Genomic DNA, 15,075 nt, shown 5'->3' on the forward strand with positions numbered 1-15,075 from the left:
GCTGGAGCTAATCAGACAGGAAGTACATCGGCTAGAGTAACTTCAGGTATGACTAACTCTTTCCTAGGTCATTTTTCTCCTCTAAAGAAAACTCCTCGGCAAAATTTTGATTATCATCGGCGCTTTCTGATCTACTTTAATCAACTGCATCGTAAAAAAAGTGATATTTTTATTTTTTAATTCTAAAAATAACTTTTAAAATTAATCTTAAAAAAAATCCGTATAGGATTTGCTAGGGGGTACTGTAACCTGTAAACATGTCTACCCTCAGAAAAGAGAATATCAGCACCACTGGTTCGTCACTTTTGTCTTATCTCTGTAACTTCGTTGCAAGTTATTCTCTTTCTTCAGTGTTGTGAATTCAACTGCAAAAAAAAAAACACGTCCAAATTTCTATCATGCTCTCATTTGAAATTCTTTAACCATAGTTTTTTATTTTAATTGAAGAGCCGAAGGGTGAAAACTGGCATTCTTAGCCTGATTGTCAGCGGAGTCACTCTCCGGAGTACAACCTAATTATTTCAGTTGAGACTCCTTTCTTCCTTCCGTTCTCCGAAAGCATAGAATTTTTTTATGCACGTCAAAAATCGTCTTGGTTGTTGCTGCATTTGCCCCCCAGCCTCTACTCATACTTTTTGAATAGATTCAACTTCCTGAAGACCACAAAAGAACGGGCAGTTCCGTCCGACGTCTTGCTTCTGCTTGCATAAATTTCGAATTCATGAGTATTTATCGTTTTCTGTACTGCCGATGTCAAAATCAGTTCCAGAGTGAATTCTGAATTATTTATTTTTAATATTCTTCTTTAAAAGTCTCTTCTTGTTTTAAAGGTATTTAGAATTTAATGGCTTCTTCAAGTTTAATTAAAATAGGGTGGATGTCAGAGTCATAATTATTGCCGCTTCGAACGAAATAAGTTGGGAGAGCGCTTTGATTAATTAAATGGGATGGTGGGATGGCATCTTCGTTGTACGATTTATTCAGTGGTATGCCATTTTTCTCAAAGCTTTCTCCCAAATGGGCAGCGTACGTGAGTATTGATAACATACAATATTTTGGAGCAAACTGTGCAGAATGCTTCACTGCCGAGACTCCAATATACTGGGGCTGATAAAGAAAGAATCAAGAATAAAATCTCAAGGCAGCAACTGGGTTCTTCAATTTTATCATTATTTGCATTGTAATGTTTGTTCAAACCAACAGCTTTACTAATTACAATAGTAATATTATATCTTATATGGCAAAAAAAACAACAAAATAATGATTAAATTATACTATCAATAAATAATATATAAATAGTAAAGTAATTGCCTATTTTTTCAGGCGGGCTTTACGTCCAAATACCAACTCCTTACCAAAAACTTACAGTTTAAAAAGTTAAGTATAAGGGTTGATTAAACGCCAAAAGGTACACAAATCAGCAAGTACCCAACATTTCATTAATACTTCATTGATATTATTTAAGTAATTTTACCGCATTAATTTTCATTAATATTTTTTAAGAATTTATTAGATGTCACATACATCTAAGGGTCTGTGACATCTAATAAATTCTAAAAAATAACTTATTAATGAAAATTAATGCAGTAGAATTGCTTAACTATTAATGAAATGTTGGGTACTCGCTGATTTGTGTACCTTTTGGCGTTTAATCAACCCTTATACTTAACATTTTAAACTGTAAGTTTTTGTTAAGGAGATTTTTGTACCTTTTGGATAGATTTTCTTTTTGTTTATTTTACAAAGTTACATATCTTCTTTACAGATTTTTTTAAAATTTGGAATAAACAATTCTATCATTATAATCTGATAAGGTGTTAAGTCGGAACCGTAACTACCAATGGAGAGATCTTTTTAAAGAATGATTATAGTTGCGTTCCCCCAAACCATCCTCAATAACAATTTTTTTGAAAAAGCGTTTTGAATGACATTGGAAGGTATTTGTACGTAAATAGCAAAATTAAACTGCGATTTCAGTACTTCCTTTTAAGAGGAGTAAGGAAAATAAACTACTATTGCAGTACTTCTTCCTAAAAGGCAAAGAGGCAAAGTTGTTTTAATCGAACGACAATTCATTGATTTAAATCGGTTCACTCATTGATAATTTAAATGATTGCAGTACTTCCTCTTAGTAGGTGCAAGAGCATCAGCAACGTAGAGGAGCTTTAACCACTTATTCGAGCTGAATTTTATCAAAATCGGACTAAGCGTTATAGAAATATTGGTAATAATAGTTTTAGAAAGGGCCTTATTTGGGTGGGGCAAACTCCCCTCCTTATGAGGCACGGCGTCGAGACTTTTAAAGTGCAAATCTGTACAAAATTTCGATTCGAATGACCCTTCATTCATGCAAATCGGTTCACGTGTCGATAATTTGCAACGATTGCTATACTTCCCCTTAACAAGTGTAAGAGCAGATCGTCGCTTTAATGTTACGTAGGGGAGCCCTAACCCTATCATCCTACCAAATTTTATCAAAATCGTGCCAAGATTTACAGAGTAATTAGTAATAATAATTTTGGAGGGGGCCTTACATAAAGGGGGCTAACTCCTCTCTTATTCGATGTACAGCGTCGAGACCCCCAAAAGGCACATCTACATAAAATTCCAAATCGAATGACACCTCATTCAATGAAATCGGTTCACGCGTTTAGGCGCTACGTTGTTTACAAAAAAGGTAACAAGAAGAAGAAGAAGAAGAAGAAGAAGAACAAGAACAAGAACAAGAACATTTTTTGAAAAAGCCGTTTTTGCTCATTTTTGGCAACTTTTTTCTCGAAACCTATTAGATCTGGGTTGTTGCAAAAAAATTACAGTTATAAAGGAGGGTTTGCCCTATAATTTAAAGAAAATTTGGGAATTTTATCTTTTATAGAAAAAGAGAAAAAAATTGTCAAAGTTGGGTGTTTTTCAACGTTACGCTTTTTCGTGCAGTTTTTGATGATCAACCCTTATACAACTGTCCTACCGGACAGTTTTAATTTATGTACCTTTTCTTCACTAGTTTAATCCGCATAATTCCTTTATTTTATTTACCATATATACGCTAAACGTCGTAAATAAATAGTTGATATTGTAAAAATGTCCAGATAAGAAGAGATTAAGACTTGTTATTTACCAGCAGAATTATCTTTTATTCTCACCTTTATTGGGTGAAATGCGATTATCTGCTTAATTCTAGCAGTAACTCTAAATTTACCCATTTTATTGTGAATTTGGGAGCAGTTGTTTTATAACAGTAACAGAGAAGTAAAGCCATTCGTCCTGTTTCCGTTCTAAATGCTTACCTCTGCTCATTAAATCCTGTTTCAATATGCTTACCCTTTGTTCTGCTGTTAAGGGAATTCAGAGCCTGACTGGTATGTTATAAAGAAAAATTTCAGAAAAAATAATTAAGTAAGCAAAGAAATTAGCTTTTCCATCAAGCCTGTTTTTCTCCAATCTCTGCAATTTAATTCTCTTTCATGTTCGATGATTAAACCATACAGTAAACAAATGACGACTTGGTGGTAAGTTTAAAGTTCCGCTTTGCCCGAACTCCTAGAAAAGTAGATTTTCTCTTAAATCTCTAAAATAAATATTTTTCACTAGTGGCAGACATTTTCTGTTGGCTGCTTTTGGCCAAAAGCACCGAAAATGAAAATTATTCCAAGTTTTCCATTAAAAACAAAAAAAAACATTTAAATCAAATAATAGTAATAAGAAACTTTTATATTAATGGGGCTTATTAATGATCTCCTTAAAAAAATCTTACGGAATAATGAGTTATGTATGGTGTTGCTTAGCAACTCAGCAGGCACCCATCATTTCATTAAAACTTTAGCTCGTAGTTTCAGACGATCAGAACTTTCCGAAAAGCACTCATGCATTTTATTAAAGTTTTTCGCTAATTTTATCTCCATTTTGCTTTTAAGTGATTTCTCTTAAAAGTATTGGCATTTCCGTGTACTTTAACATTCACCTTTTTGGTATGTATTCATGAATCCTTACACAAGATGTTAAAAACTCATAAATTCCACTGTACGTTTGGATTTGGTTTTTAATTTATTCTATTCAGTTGCTGATCCTTAGATTTAATCTCGCTAGGAGCTTCTTACATATCTCAATTTCCGGTGACAAGCAATATGGTCTGTAATAAGACAACACTGTCTGGAGACCACTAGTGCACTGAAAAGAAACAGGATGCCAATGTTATTAAATGATGACGCGCCTAAATAAATTTTAACATACCTAATGATGAATAAATATTCAGCTATAAGAAATAATGAGGCTGATTTAGGGAATTAATCATCAGGGATAGGATTTAATGAGCAGGGTACAGAGGGACTTTTTTTTATTCAAAATATAATAAAAAATTTTGTTTTCAGTTTAAGGTATAATCTAACCCCTTTATTCCCCTCCGTAACCCCACTAGTCTGTAACACAAATTATTTTTATTTCTCTTTGAAGTACTGGCTTTCTTGCAGTTTCAGATATTTTCAAAGAAAATACTCCAATAAACATCCGATTTGAGTTTTAATAAGAAAATTAGGAAAAATTATATTTGTTATTGCAGCAGATAGAAAGATGGCATCTGATCAAAATTTCCGCCAGACTTGGTAAAAATTGTACTGCTTTTTTTTAGAAAATATTCTTTCCGAAAGGACATATTACCCCTTAGCACTATTTAGGTGAGGAATGATTCAGGAAGGTTTATAATAAAGGTTGGAGTCTTTTTCGAGACAATTTCAAAAATCTAATATCCTCTTTTGTAAAACTGAACTTGCTGTTATTTACTGATTTTCTTCGAATTTCGATTTCCTGTAATGCTAATGATGTTTCTTGAAGTCATTTAGGGGATTTATCTGTTGCTTTTTCTAATTGGCACTTCCCTAAAAATCTTTAGGAATTAATTTTTCCGGGTAAAATGTTTCAACTCCAAGTGATTAACACTTCAGGTGGTAATTTGTAAACAGACATTAAAGAAAATATTGGATTCATTTTTAGAAAATCTGTTTAAAAATAAAAATTGAGGTTAAACTTTGTTGGATTTCAGCGGAAATCCTTAATGCCAAAAGAGGATATTGTGTACCAAACAAGGGCTTAGCGCGTCATTTGTAAAGGTTGAGATATCACCCTTTGTGCTGGGAGAAGGTAAGAAGTAAGCACACAGCGAACGGCCACAGAATTCAATTTAATTTATTTAAATGCAAACTAGACAAATAAATCATAAAGTAGTAATCTTGACAGGTTCTGCTTGCAGTGCACTTCAAGCGAGTTTTTTTTTTATATCTTATCTCAATGGCCGGTTTAATTGTAGCGGCTCAAGTTATTTTATCAGTTGATCGACCTGTCTGATAAATCAAGCGGCAAATCTGGCATTGTAATCTTTCATCTTGTCTTACTGCAAGAATAACAATCCTCAGTTAACAAATGTGTTTAAATATGCAAGTTTTCTATAATTTGCGACTGGATTATTCTCATTACTACGGCAGAGATGATTGGGCTAAACCCTTAGCGCGCATGCCAAGAACAAATCTTTACTAATGGGATGATTTCGGTATAGCTAGTTTATAGCTGCGTGTAAGTGCAATATTTGAAATTTTAAAAATATTTTTCCGGTACTGTTACAAAAGAAATAAATTGTAGCTTTTTAAAATGAGATGGGTCTGATCGTAGATCAGATATGAGCAGATATGCATAACGAGAAGTTTCGTCACTTCAGATACGTAGTGGTTCACTAGAATCCTGCAGGAGTGGATGTGAAATTCTCTGATGACGGAATAAAATTCCTCAACCAGTGAGGTTTAAAGGAAATAAGCGTAGTCGGAACGGATAAAATGAAGGATAGAAGTTGAAGTCGCCTAGTTCGCCAAATAGCCCATTATCTCCGCGTTGGAATCAAGTATTGGCTAAACACTCAGCCAATGGCTTCCCTAAAATAATTAATTATTGATGTTACAAAGGTAATAAATCCGATTATTACAACGATGTGGCTCTCTAGAGAAACTTTACAGGGGCTCATTTTACAGCAGTTCAGCTGGCAGAGGCGTAATACCCCTCAGAACTGTCCTAATATGATTTTCTTTTTAACTGTACAGTTAGTATAATAAGTAAAAAGGATGAGATGCAAATAAAACACATGCGTTGGCTTCCGGCGAGCGCACACTCTCACCGACTTCCAAGAAAAAAAAACTCTGAAACTAAAACATCCTTCATCAACAAAATAGACTTAGGCCACAACATGAAACTGAAATGAACACTACAGGAAAGACTATCCACTCCCTCCCCTAGAAGTGCCTTGAATCAAATTTTTATAGAAAAATTTTAGAGTTTAAAGTTGTAGATTGTCAACAAAGTTTAAGGAAATAGCACTATTTCCGAAGAAAACTCAAAAAAATGAAATCTCCATTAAGTGAAGTGTTTCTTCCGGTGGTAGAATCTTCCAGTTCACCTAAGAAAAAATCGAAATGATTTTTTTGAAAACCTACAACACTTTTTTTCTAACCTTTTTAATTTTTAAAATACGATCTGTTGGTTAACTTCAACTCAGAATTCAGGGATAGCCTACTTCATGGTTTGTTAATAGAAATCCGTGGGTCTGACTGCGCCATGTGAAGATAAATATTTGTACTGGGCTTCAACGACAAGGTTTACGATAGTGCGTAGGTGTTCAATTAATGTTCTGACAGTGCCTCTCACCTGACTGCTATATCAACTGATTATCAATACATCCCGAAGTTGTGCGTATACCGGGAGTCAGTGGTTGAAAAATAGTGCAATTAAATATTAAGTAACCTGGGAGAAACTAGACATCAAGTGCCTTTATTCCTAAATTCAAAATGTCATCATTAATAGATTAACTAATTCTATTAGGTAAACAGGGTGAGGCCAAGGTAAACCTTCACTGGTTTTAAATCTATTGAAATCTAATGTAGAGTCAAGGTTTGTTATTTTTAACCTATTTATATTTTTTTTTCCGTGTCAATAGGTTCCGGACTTTTTGTCTGCAGTAGGTCGCCCAGTAACCAGCTGCAGGTAATGCATTTTAATCAGTGCTATCTTCTGATTGGTCCCCATTCTGCCTGCTGCTTCTTCAATTATGTAATCTAAACCGATCTATCAGCCACTTCACTTGCTCTTAGTTATACTTTATGAGACTTGAATGCAATGAGGTTCCAGCTTGACAAGATCCCTTTGAATAAATATAGGCGCTCCTCATCTCTCTATTAAAATACATCGCACTTCCCAATTTAGTACGCTTATGGAAATACAAGTCATCTTTCTGAAATCTCAAGATATCAATGAATGAACAATTTGGGCCCAACTGATACCAAGAGCTTCGGAAGAAAAACTCAAAATATCTACAACACAATTATAAATTATGTACTATTTAAAAAGTGAGCCTTGGCGGAAAAGAAATGAAAACAGAGTAGACAAGATGTAAAAAGAAATTCACTTTTTATTGAATAATTTGTTTGATTAAACATGGTTTTGGTTTTTAGAGGCTTTAAGTCGGCATGCGCCTTGCTGGTGTTCGCTAATATGAACGCTTTTTTCGAATAAGTTCCTCGAGGCAAATATGGTTTTCCAGGCTCCCTCGCTTATCGCTTAGAATTGGACGTGATAAGCAGCCCTAGAATTGAAGTCTTCATTACTAACTGGTGTTTATCTCGCTGTATCTAAAAAAGAAGCACAAAATGCTGTCTATATTTTTGTAAATTTAAATCTTAAGATGTTATTATAAGCTGACACAAGAATTATCAGCAGTAAAAAGAGGAAACTAAAAAGGAACTGTTAAATAGGATACATATTAACAACGTAAACTTAATGTAAAACACCGACTAATTCCTCTTATTTTTTTAAATTTGAGTGATTACTAAAAGTAACTTTTGATACTAATAAGTTACTATGATAAAGATTTCATTTTTCAATGTAGGACTTGTCTCATTTCATTTATGATCTAAAACCAATTAGCATTACCGCATTAAGGCCTAAAGTGTCATTTAGTGTAGTTTTCAAACTTTTTAATGTTGAAAATTTCAAAAATTTCAGTTTGAAAATGCAAGGAGACAAACTCATGTGATTGTCCACACTTTCTGTTGCTATAGCAACCGTACGGACCATTGCAATGATATGTGTATCTTTTCTTTTGCAGTACCTAAATCATTTTCATGAAATAATGACTGAACTTTCTAAAAAGACATCCATCCTTCCATATAACCGGAAGCCGCACACCGCAAATAGGCAACTTAGATTTATCGTTTTTATAAAAAGGTTTATACAAACGAAGTGCTTTTAGTCCCAAATTGATCAACACCAGTTATTAATTATTGATGATAACACTGAAGTGAGTAGCACTTTCAGGGATACAAAAATTAGGTGTAGATAGAGCGTAGTAATTGAGAGAGTGCTTTAATTGTTGGTGACGCACCACGTCAACGCCTAATTATGTAGCTGTCGCACAACTCGCTGCTCGTACTTTACATATCATTAGCGCCGCTGCCGCGCCATCATTCGGTCCATACTTCCTTCAGAAAGCTGGCATTGTAACTCCAGAGTCGATGCTAGCCTTCTTAAACTTGTGAGAACTACCAACTAATTACTCTTTTTTTTCTATCTTAAGAAAAGTAACTTTTGGTATTAATAAGGTTCACCCTAGTGAACCCTAGTATTCTTATTAATAGAGTTAGAATTAAGAAAAATTCTGGAAAAGTACTTCAGAAAAGAGCTATAGTGGCCACGGGGTCGGTCTTTTCCAGGTAATAGCTAGGTGCTAGGCAAGACTGCAACCCTCATGATAGAAATGTTTCAAATAAACGTTTTAGATCTACAAAATCTAGAGCCTTTGAAGGTTAAAGAAAATAGAAGTCAGACATACGGACCAATTCCTAAAATCTACTTTTTACTATTCAAAATTCAGGGGCTTTAAAAAGGATATCTCCTGTGATAAATCGAAATAAATATTTGATTCAGTCGCTATCTTTTTCCCCTCAATAATGGCGTATGAGAATTTAATAAAATCATCATTTTAAAAATCAATGAAATGAGAAATTTATTTGCGATTAACTTCTAAGTTTCAGCCAACTGGTTCAAAATGCTATCTATAACGTGTACAGGCAATAAACTCAAGTGGCCAGCACAATGACATGATGCTGACTGACACTATCGCACCCTCAAGGTCTGAAATCGAGTCATTTCGAAAAGGAAAATTTCCTACAAATCACATTAAAAATTAATAAAACTATTTTAAATTACATTCGTACAAACAAACATGACATAAGTTCCCTCTCAGTATAACTTTGTATAATTGGTCTCTATAGTCTTCCCTTTTAACAAAACAAGAATAGTTCAGCAGACAATAGACGTTAGTTTTGGGACCTTCAGCATCCAGAAAAATAAAATTTCGAATCGTATGACAATTGACGTAAATCAGTTAACGCGTCGATAATTTGAACGATTGCAGTACTTCTCCTTGGTAAGTGTGTGAGCATGATGGCACTTTACAGTCACATAGGAAAGCTTTAACCGCTTCTTCGTGCTAAATTTTAGCAAAATTGGACTAAGCGTTGTAGAAAGATTAGTAGTAATAGTTTTAGAGAGGGCCTGACCTGCGTGGGGCAAACTCCTCTCCTAAAGTTAAACAGCGTCGAGACCTGTAAAAATGCAAATCTACATCTATTTTTGAACCAAATAATACTTCATTTAAGAAAATAGGTTCACGAAACGATAATTTTAAATGATCGCAAACTTCCCATTAGTAGATTTAAGAGCAGAACGTCGCTTTAATGTTTCGTAGGGAAGCCCTTTCATCCTGCCAAAATCGGGCTAAGATTTACAGAGTTATTATTAATAATTTTGTACAGCGTCGAACCCCCAAAACGCACATCTAAAATTCCGAATCGAATGACACCTCATTCATGAAAATCGGTTCGCGCGTTTAGGCGCTCTTTGTTCACAAAAAAGATAACAAGAACAAGACCAATTTTGAAAATGCCGTTTTTGCTATTTTTAGACATCGTTTTTCTCGAAAACTAATACATTATTGTAAAAAAAATTACAGTTACAAAGGAGAATTTGCTCTTTTTTTTTTTTTTTAATCGGTTGGGTTTTTCAAAAGTTATGGTATGTTTGTAGCAGCACTTATGATGGCAAAGTCAAGTCGAATAACTCTAGGCTGCCTAGATCTTGACTTTGCCGCCATAAGTGCTGCTACAAACAGAGCGTGGGAGTCCAGAGCCTATCCGTTGATGGTGCCAAATTTGAACAGCTTCTTTAAAAACAAATAAGGTAATTTTGACATTAAACTGAAATTTGTTTTTCATTTTTTAAATTACAATAACTTTTGAAAAACCCAACCGATTAAAAAAAAAAAATTATTTGTTTTTTTTGGAACTCAAGTACTATAAAAATATGCAAAAAAAAATGTCTATTTGAAAAAAAAAGTTGGATGCTGCAACTCGGGATATTAGGGTTTAAAAAAATGGCTCAATCACTGAAGATAAACAAGACTAAAAATAATTAAATACGTTTTCTATTTTTTTCGAAATTTCCCGCCGTTTTAAAAAAAAGTAGATGGAGCTTATAATCTGGTCACCTGTATATATCAAAATGGATTGTTAAAGTTTTTGGGATCCCCAGAAATGAGAGAAATCTGTTTAGAAGGACGGGAAAACAATTTAGATATTATACATAAACTTTTTCGAAAGTTTATGTCTTGCTGAAATAACTAGCGCACATATAAATAAAATGTTGAATACTCGCTGATTTGTATGCCTTTTGTCGTTTAATTATCCCTTTCTAACTTTTTGTTTACAATTTTTTTGTTAATATTAGATAGACTTTTCTTTAAAGTTCCTTGCTCGCTTGTAAACAATATTTACACACTATACATGTATGGATTTATAAATATTAGAAATAAAAGATTCACACCTAGTTTAGAGGAATTTATTTTAATTGATAACGCTATGTTCTAGAATCTAGATAGACATGCAGACAAAATGTTATGGGACTTTGACAAATTTCGTTAATATAATTTTGAGAAATGTTTCAAATAAAAGATTGGAATTTAGGAGGGAAATATCATGAAAACTTTTATCAAACTTATTGGATATTATGCGAAAATCTGAAAATAGAAATATTTAGGACATATGTATGTGAGGCTAACTTCTCTCACAAAGTATGTACAGCGTCAGGCCCCCAAAAGATACTACCTAAAATTTCGAATCGAATGAAACCTCATTCACGAAAGATCGGTTGATGCATTGAGGGGCAATGAAAAGAAGTAACAACAATAACTCGTGAAAAATACTTTAAAAAAAATTGTCTACTTTTGGTTCGTTTTCCTCGAAATCTTTGATCTCAGCTGTTGCGATAAGTTGATATAAAGCAAATACATATGCCTTTTGTTAAAAAGAAAATTTGAGAATTTTATCTTTTGTCAAAATCTCGAATTCTATTTGATCTTTGTTGTTTCGTAAAATTCTCTCTTAAAAACCAGAATTTGCCTTTTATTTCATCGAAAATTTGAGAATTTCATCTTTTACAGAAAAAGAGTGACTTATGATAAAGTAGCGTGTTTTTCCAGCATGCCTTTTCGTGAAGTTTTTGACAATCAACCATTGCTAATACTATTGTCCTGCACCGAAAAAATGGTCGAAGTTAGTATTTTCAGCAGTATGCTTTTTTATGCAGGTGTTGTTGTCTTACGCTTACACTCCACCGGACATTTTTTAAAAAGCATTAATAAATTGCAAGGGTAACCAAAGTATTAAAAGAAAACTTCAAAGCTTTAATAGATTTAAAAAGAAAACGCGTTGGATTAAACATGAATGATTCGTGGGTCATAAACGACCGAAAATATGCAGGAATGTAGCCAAACGTGAAAATAAAATAAAGGGGCTCTTCAAACCTCGTTGTCATTGAGATTTTTTTCTTTTATTTAGTTTGTATGATGTGACCAACTGTGATCAAATGAAAATTATTTTGGCTGGGAAGGACTCACAGAACGTCTTCGTAAGTGTAAAATGATATATTTATCTGCACGCAGCAACTGGTTCCTTCATTGAATTGCACTAACAATGTTCTTTGAATAACTTATTCAGATTGGAACTTTAATATTCGGGGCAAACTTGGGCATTGCATACTTAGATCATTCAGATATCATACAATTGAAGAACTTTAAACACGATTGGTCTTTTTTTTTGTCCGATACAAACGCCGACTTATCCATAGTTAGAAGGAAGTGAATATCAAATAAAAAATGCATGAAATATTTTCCTTCAGAGAATATTTTAAAATCTTTCTCTGACAAATATTGTTTTCGCATTTAAGAATATTGTAGGGACTTTTTCTACTTATGAATACTATCAATACACATCTTGAAGAAGATACTTTCTACATAACTAATTAAATGTGTTTTGCACGATTAGACCACTATGGTGCCTATAATCAGTGGCTAGAGTGAAATTTATGTCGGGGGAAAACTAAATGAAATTGATGTTTCTAGATAGTGTATCAAAATAATGAAAAGGTAGCAAATATATTAAGAATCAAAATGCAATAATGTTTATTTATATGTTGTAATATGATTTTTATCTTAGTAAAAAATATTTAGATTTTGTAGTTTTTAGCAATTTTTTGTAAAGCGCACCTTTAAAGTGAACATGTATAATGTTGAAGTCAACAACTTTTTCGTTTCGAGAAAATTATTGACCTAAACTCAGGAAGAGAAAATCGTCCGTGTTCTCACAGATTTTCTAGGTTCCAATCAAGACTGTATCATCAGCATACATTGTGACATTAAATGTTAATAGGCGTTGAAGTCTATCTAACGAACTCAACTATCCCTTAAGTAGCTCATCAAAGTAGTGACTGGAAGTGTGGGCTCAGAATTTCATTCAGTTACAGGTCTTCAGATACATCTGGTTTCCACGATTAATGATTGAGTGTTATAACTCGTTGGCCAGGTTTGTAGATAGACCATTAAGTAGGGCCCTGAACTTGCATTAACCCATTATTTAGTCAACTTTTGTTACCTACTCTACAGATTTCTAAACTTTTTTTTTGCGATTAACAAATCTCATACAGATTACTAATTGTTTAATCATTCGTTACAGGCTATATATGAAAATGAGCTACAAACTTCCGGCAGCATGAGATCCATGGTACTTTAAGCTATAGACGGTGGCAACTGCAATGCGGAACAAAATTATTCTATGTACTTTGACACTTAGCGATCTACCTGGCTGATTAGCTCCGGCAATATATCGCCGGGATGTCCAAAAAACAATGGTGTATCCTGTACCTGCTGTTTGTAGCTTATCTATTTCTGGGCGCCACAATTTTCTACTATATAGAAAGAGAACTAGAAGAAGAAAGAAGAAGAGCCATGAAATTAGAACAAAATAACATTAAATGTAAGTAGAAATATCTACAATAACTAGCAATTTGAAATCTTTTATAAAATGAATGGATAAAAATTTAAATAAAAGGGATGTTTTGTAATCAATATAAGCATAAAGGCAAATGCATGTTCAAATATGTGGAGTAAACTTTATTGGATTAGGCGTTGAAAATCGTTTAAATCTTATTGCAAAACGTTAGTCTCATACGTTACCCCCTTCACCTGATGGATATAACCATATTGTTCTACCAAACTATCATATTACAACAAAATTGAAACGTTTACAGCTTTTTTATGGCTTATACAAACAAGAGTTCGGAATGAGGTAAAAAAAAAAGTTTTCCTTGCTGCCAAGTAAAAGGATATCTTCTTGAGCGCCTCTTTCCAAGATTGCAGGTGTTTTGCAGAAGATTGTGTCTAGCCGAAATCATGGACTTCATTCGCCCGAGGCAACTTAAACATACCTTTTTTCTGGAAGAGAAGTAGTCACTTGTTTCCTTGAGCTTCATAAAACCTGCCTTACTTTGCATTCACATTGCAATTGACATTGCTCGTTACATTCCTATAAAGAATTGCCGAGTTTTGGTGCAATTTATCGGACCCTGATTGATGAGACTTACCTGCCTGCTCATTTCCGAAGAGCCGTCAATGTCATGGAATCCAATCTAGTCACTTCTTTCTCTTACAGCTTCAACTCCTGAATATTCTTTTAATTTCGTCTCGGTGTCGCCGAAGACCGATATCTGATGATTTTATATATATATATATTGTATTGCCGACTTGCAAGGTTTTATATATATATGTAAATATATACTGAATTGACGACTTGCAAGGTTTTATATTGTAAATATAAGTCGGCAATACAATAATTTTCTTTTCTACTCTTGACCCTGATAACTATTCGGATAGTTGACCGTTCAAAATTGAAAAATTGAAATTGAATATTTTCGGTGAGTTCTGCAAAGTAAAGATCAGCTTATTCAAAATATAGAAGCGAAGTTTACCCTTAATTGCCCCCGCAATTTTTTTGTCCTCAAGGGTTTTTTGCAACAGTCTAAATATAGGTCCTATAAGTAGTACCAGGCCTGTACCACTCGCAGCCACCGATACGAAATTGAATTTAAAACCAAGAGAATATCTAAATAATTTATTCAAATTAATTAAATTTAAAACTTTTGCCTACACTGTCATCCATTTAGAACAGTAATTCAAACAAAACAAAAACAAAAAAAATCATATACTATATTGATGACAGAGTTGGGCACTGATTAAAAAAAAAAAATTCTAAATTTAATTGATTAAATTTATTTTTAATTTTAATCAGAATTTAATCGGTGAATTTAATCGTAATTTTAATCATATGGCAATTATTTAATCAATTAAACAGATTTAATCGTTAATCAAACTAAAAATCCCAAGCGGAGGTCCCGGGTTCGAATCCAGCAGCTGACCCTTAGATTTTCTCTTCCTAGGAGCTTCTTACAGCTCACTGTGATGGACAGTGTTGTCTGTAACGAGAGAACACTGTCCGGAGGCCGGCAGTGCACTGGAAAAAGCTCCGGGCGCTAATGACCTCAGCTGTTGATGCGCCAAAAAAAAAAAAAAAAAAAAAATTATGATTAAATCTGAGAATTAAATTGAACTTTAATTTTAATCACCGAATTAGTTCAATTTCAATCGTTAATCAAACT

General features: G+C 33.5%; 1 protein-coding gene across 2 annotated transcripts in view; it reads left to right on the top strand.

The window, feature by feature from the left end:
* Positions 1-15,075, top strand: part of Ork1 (open rectifier K[+] channel 1) — a 70,506-nt gene that overhangs the window by 14,976 nt on the left and 40,455 nt on the right. For both annotated transcript variants that reach the window (XM_074127122.1, XM_074127123.1), the window contains exon 2: positions 13,098-13,397. In XM_074127122.1, coding sequence (XP_073983223.1) covers positions 13,256-13,397 — 142 coding nt within the window. In that variant the 5' untranslated portion in view covers positions 13,098-13,255. The remainder of the gene's footprint in view (positions 1-13,097; positions 13,398-15,075) is intronic.

Source organism: Rhodnius prolixus, unplaced genomic scaffold (genome assembly GCF_049639745.1).
Source record: "Rhodnius prolixus isolate KJV_2025 unplaced genomic scaffold, Rpr scaffold_3, whole genome shotgun sequence".
In the NCBI taxonomy this organism is placed as follows: domain Eukaryota; kingdom Metazoa; phylum Arthropoda; class Insecta; order Hemiptera; family Reduviidae; genus Rhodnius; species Rhodnius prolixus.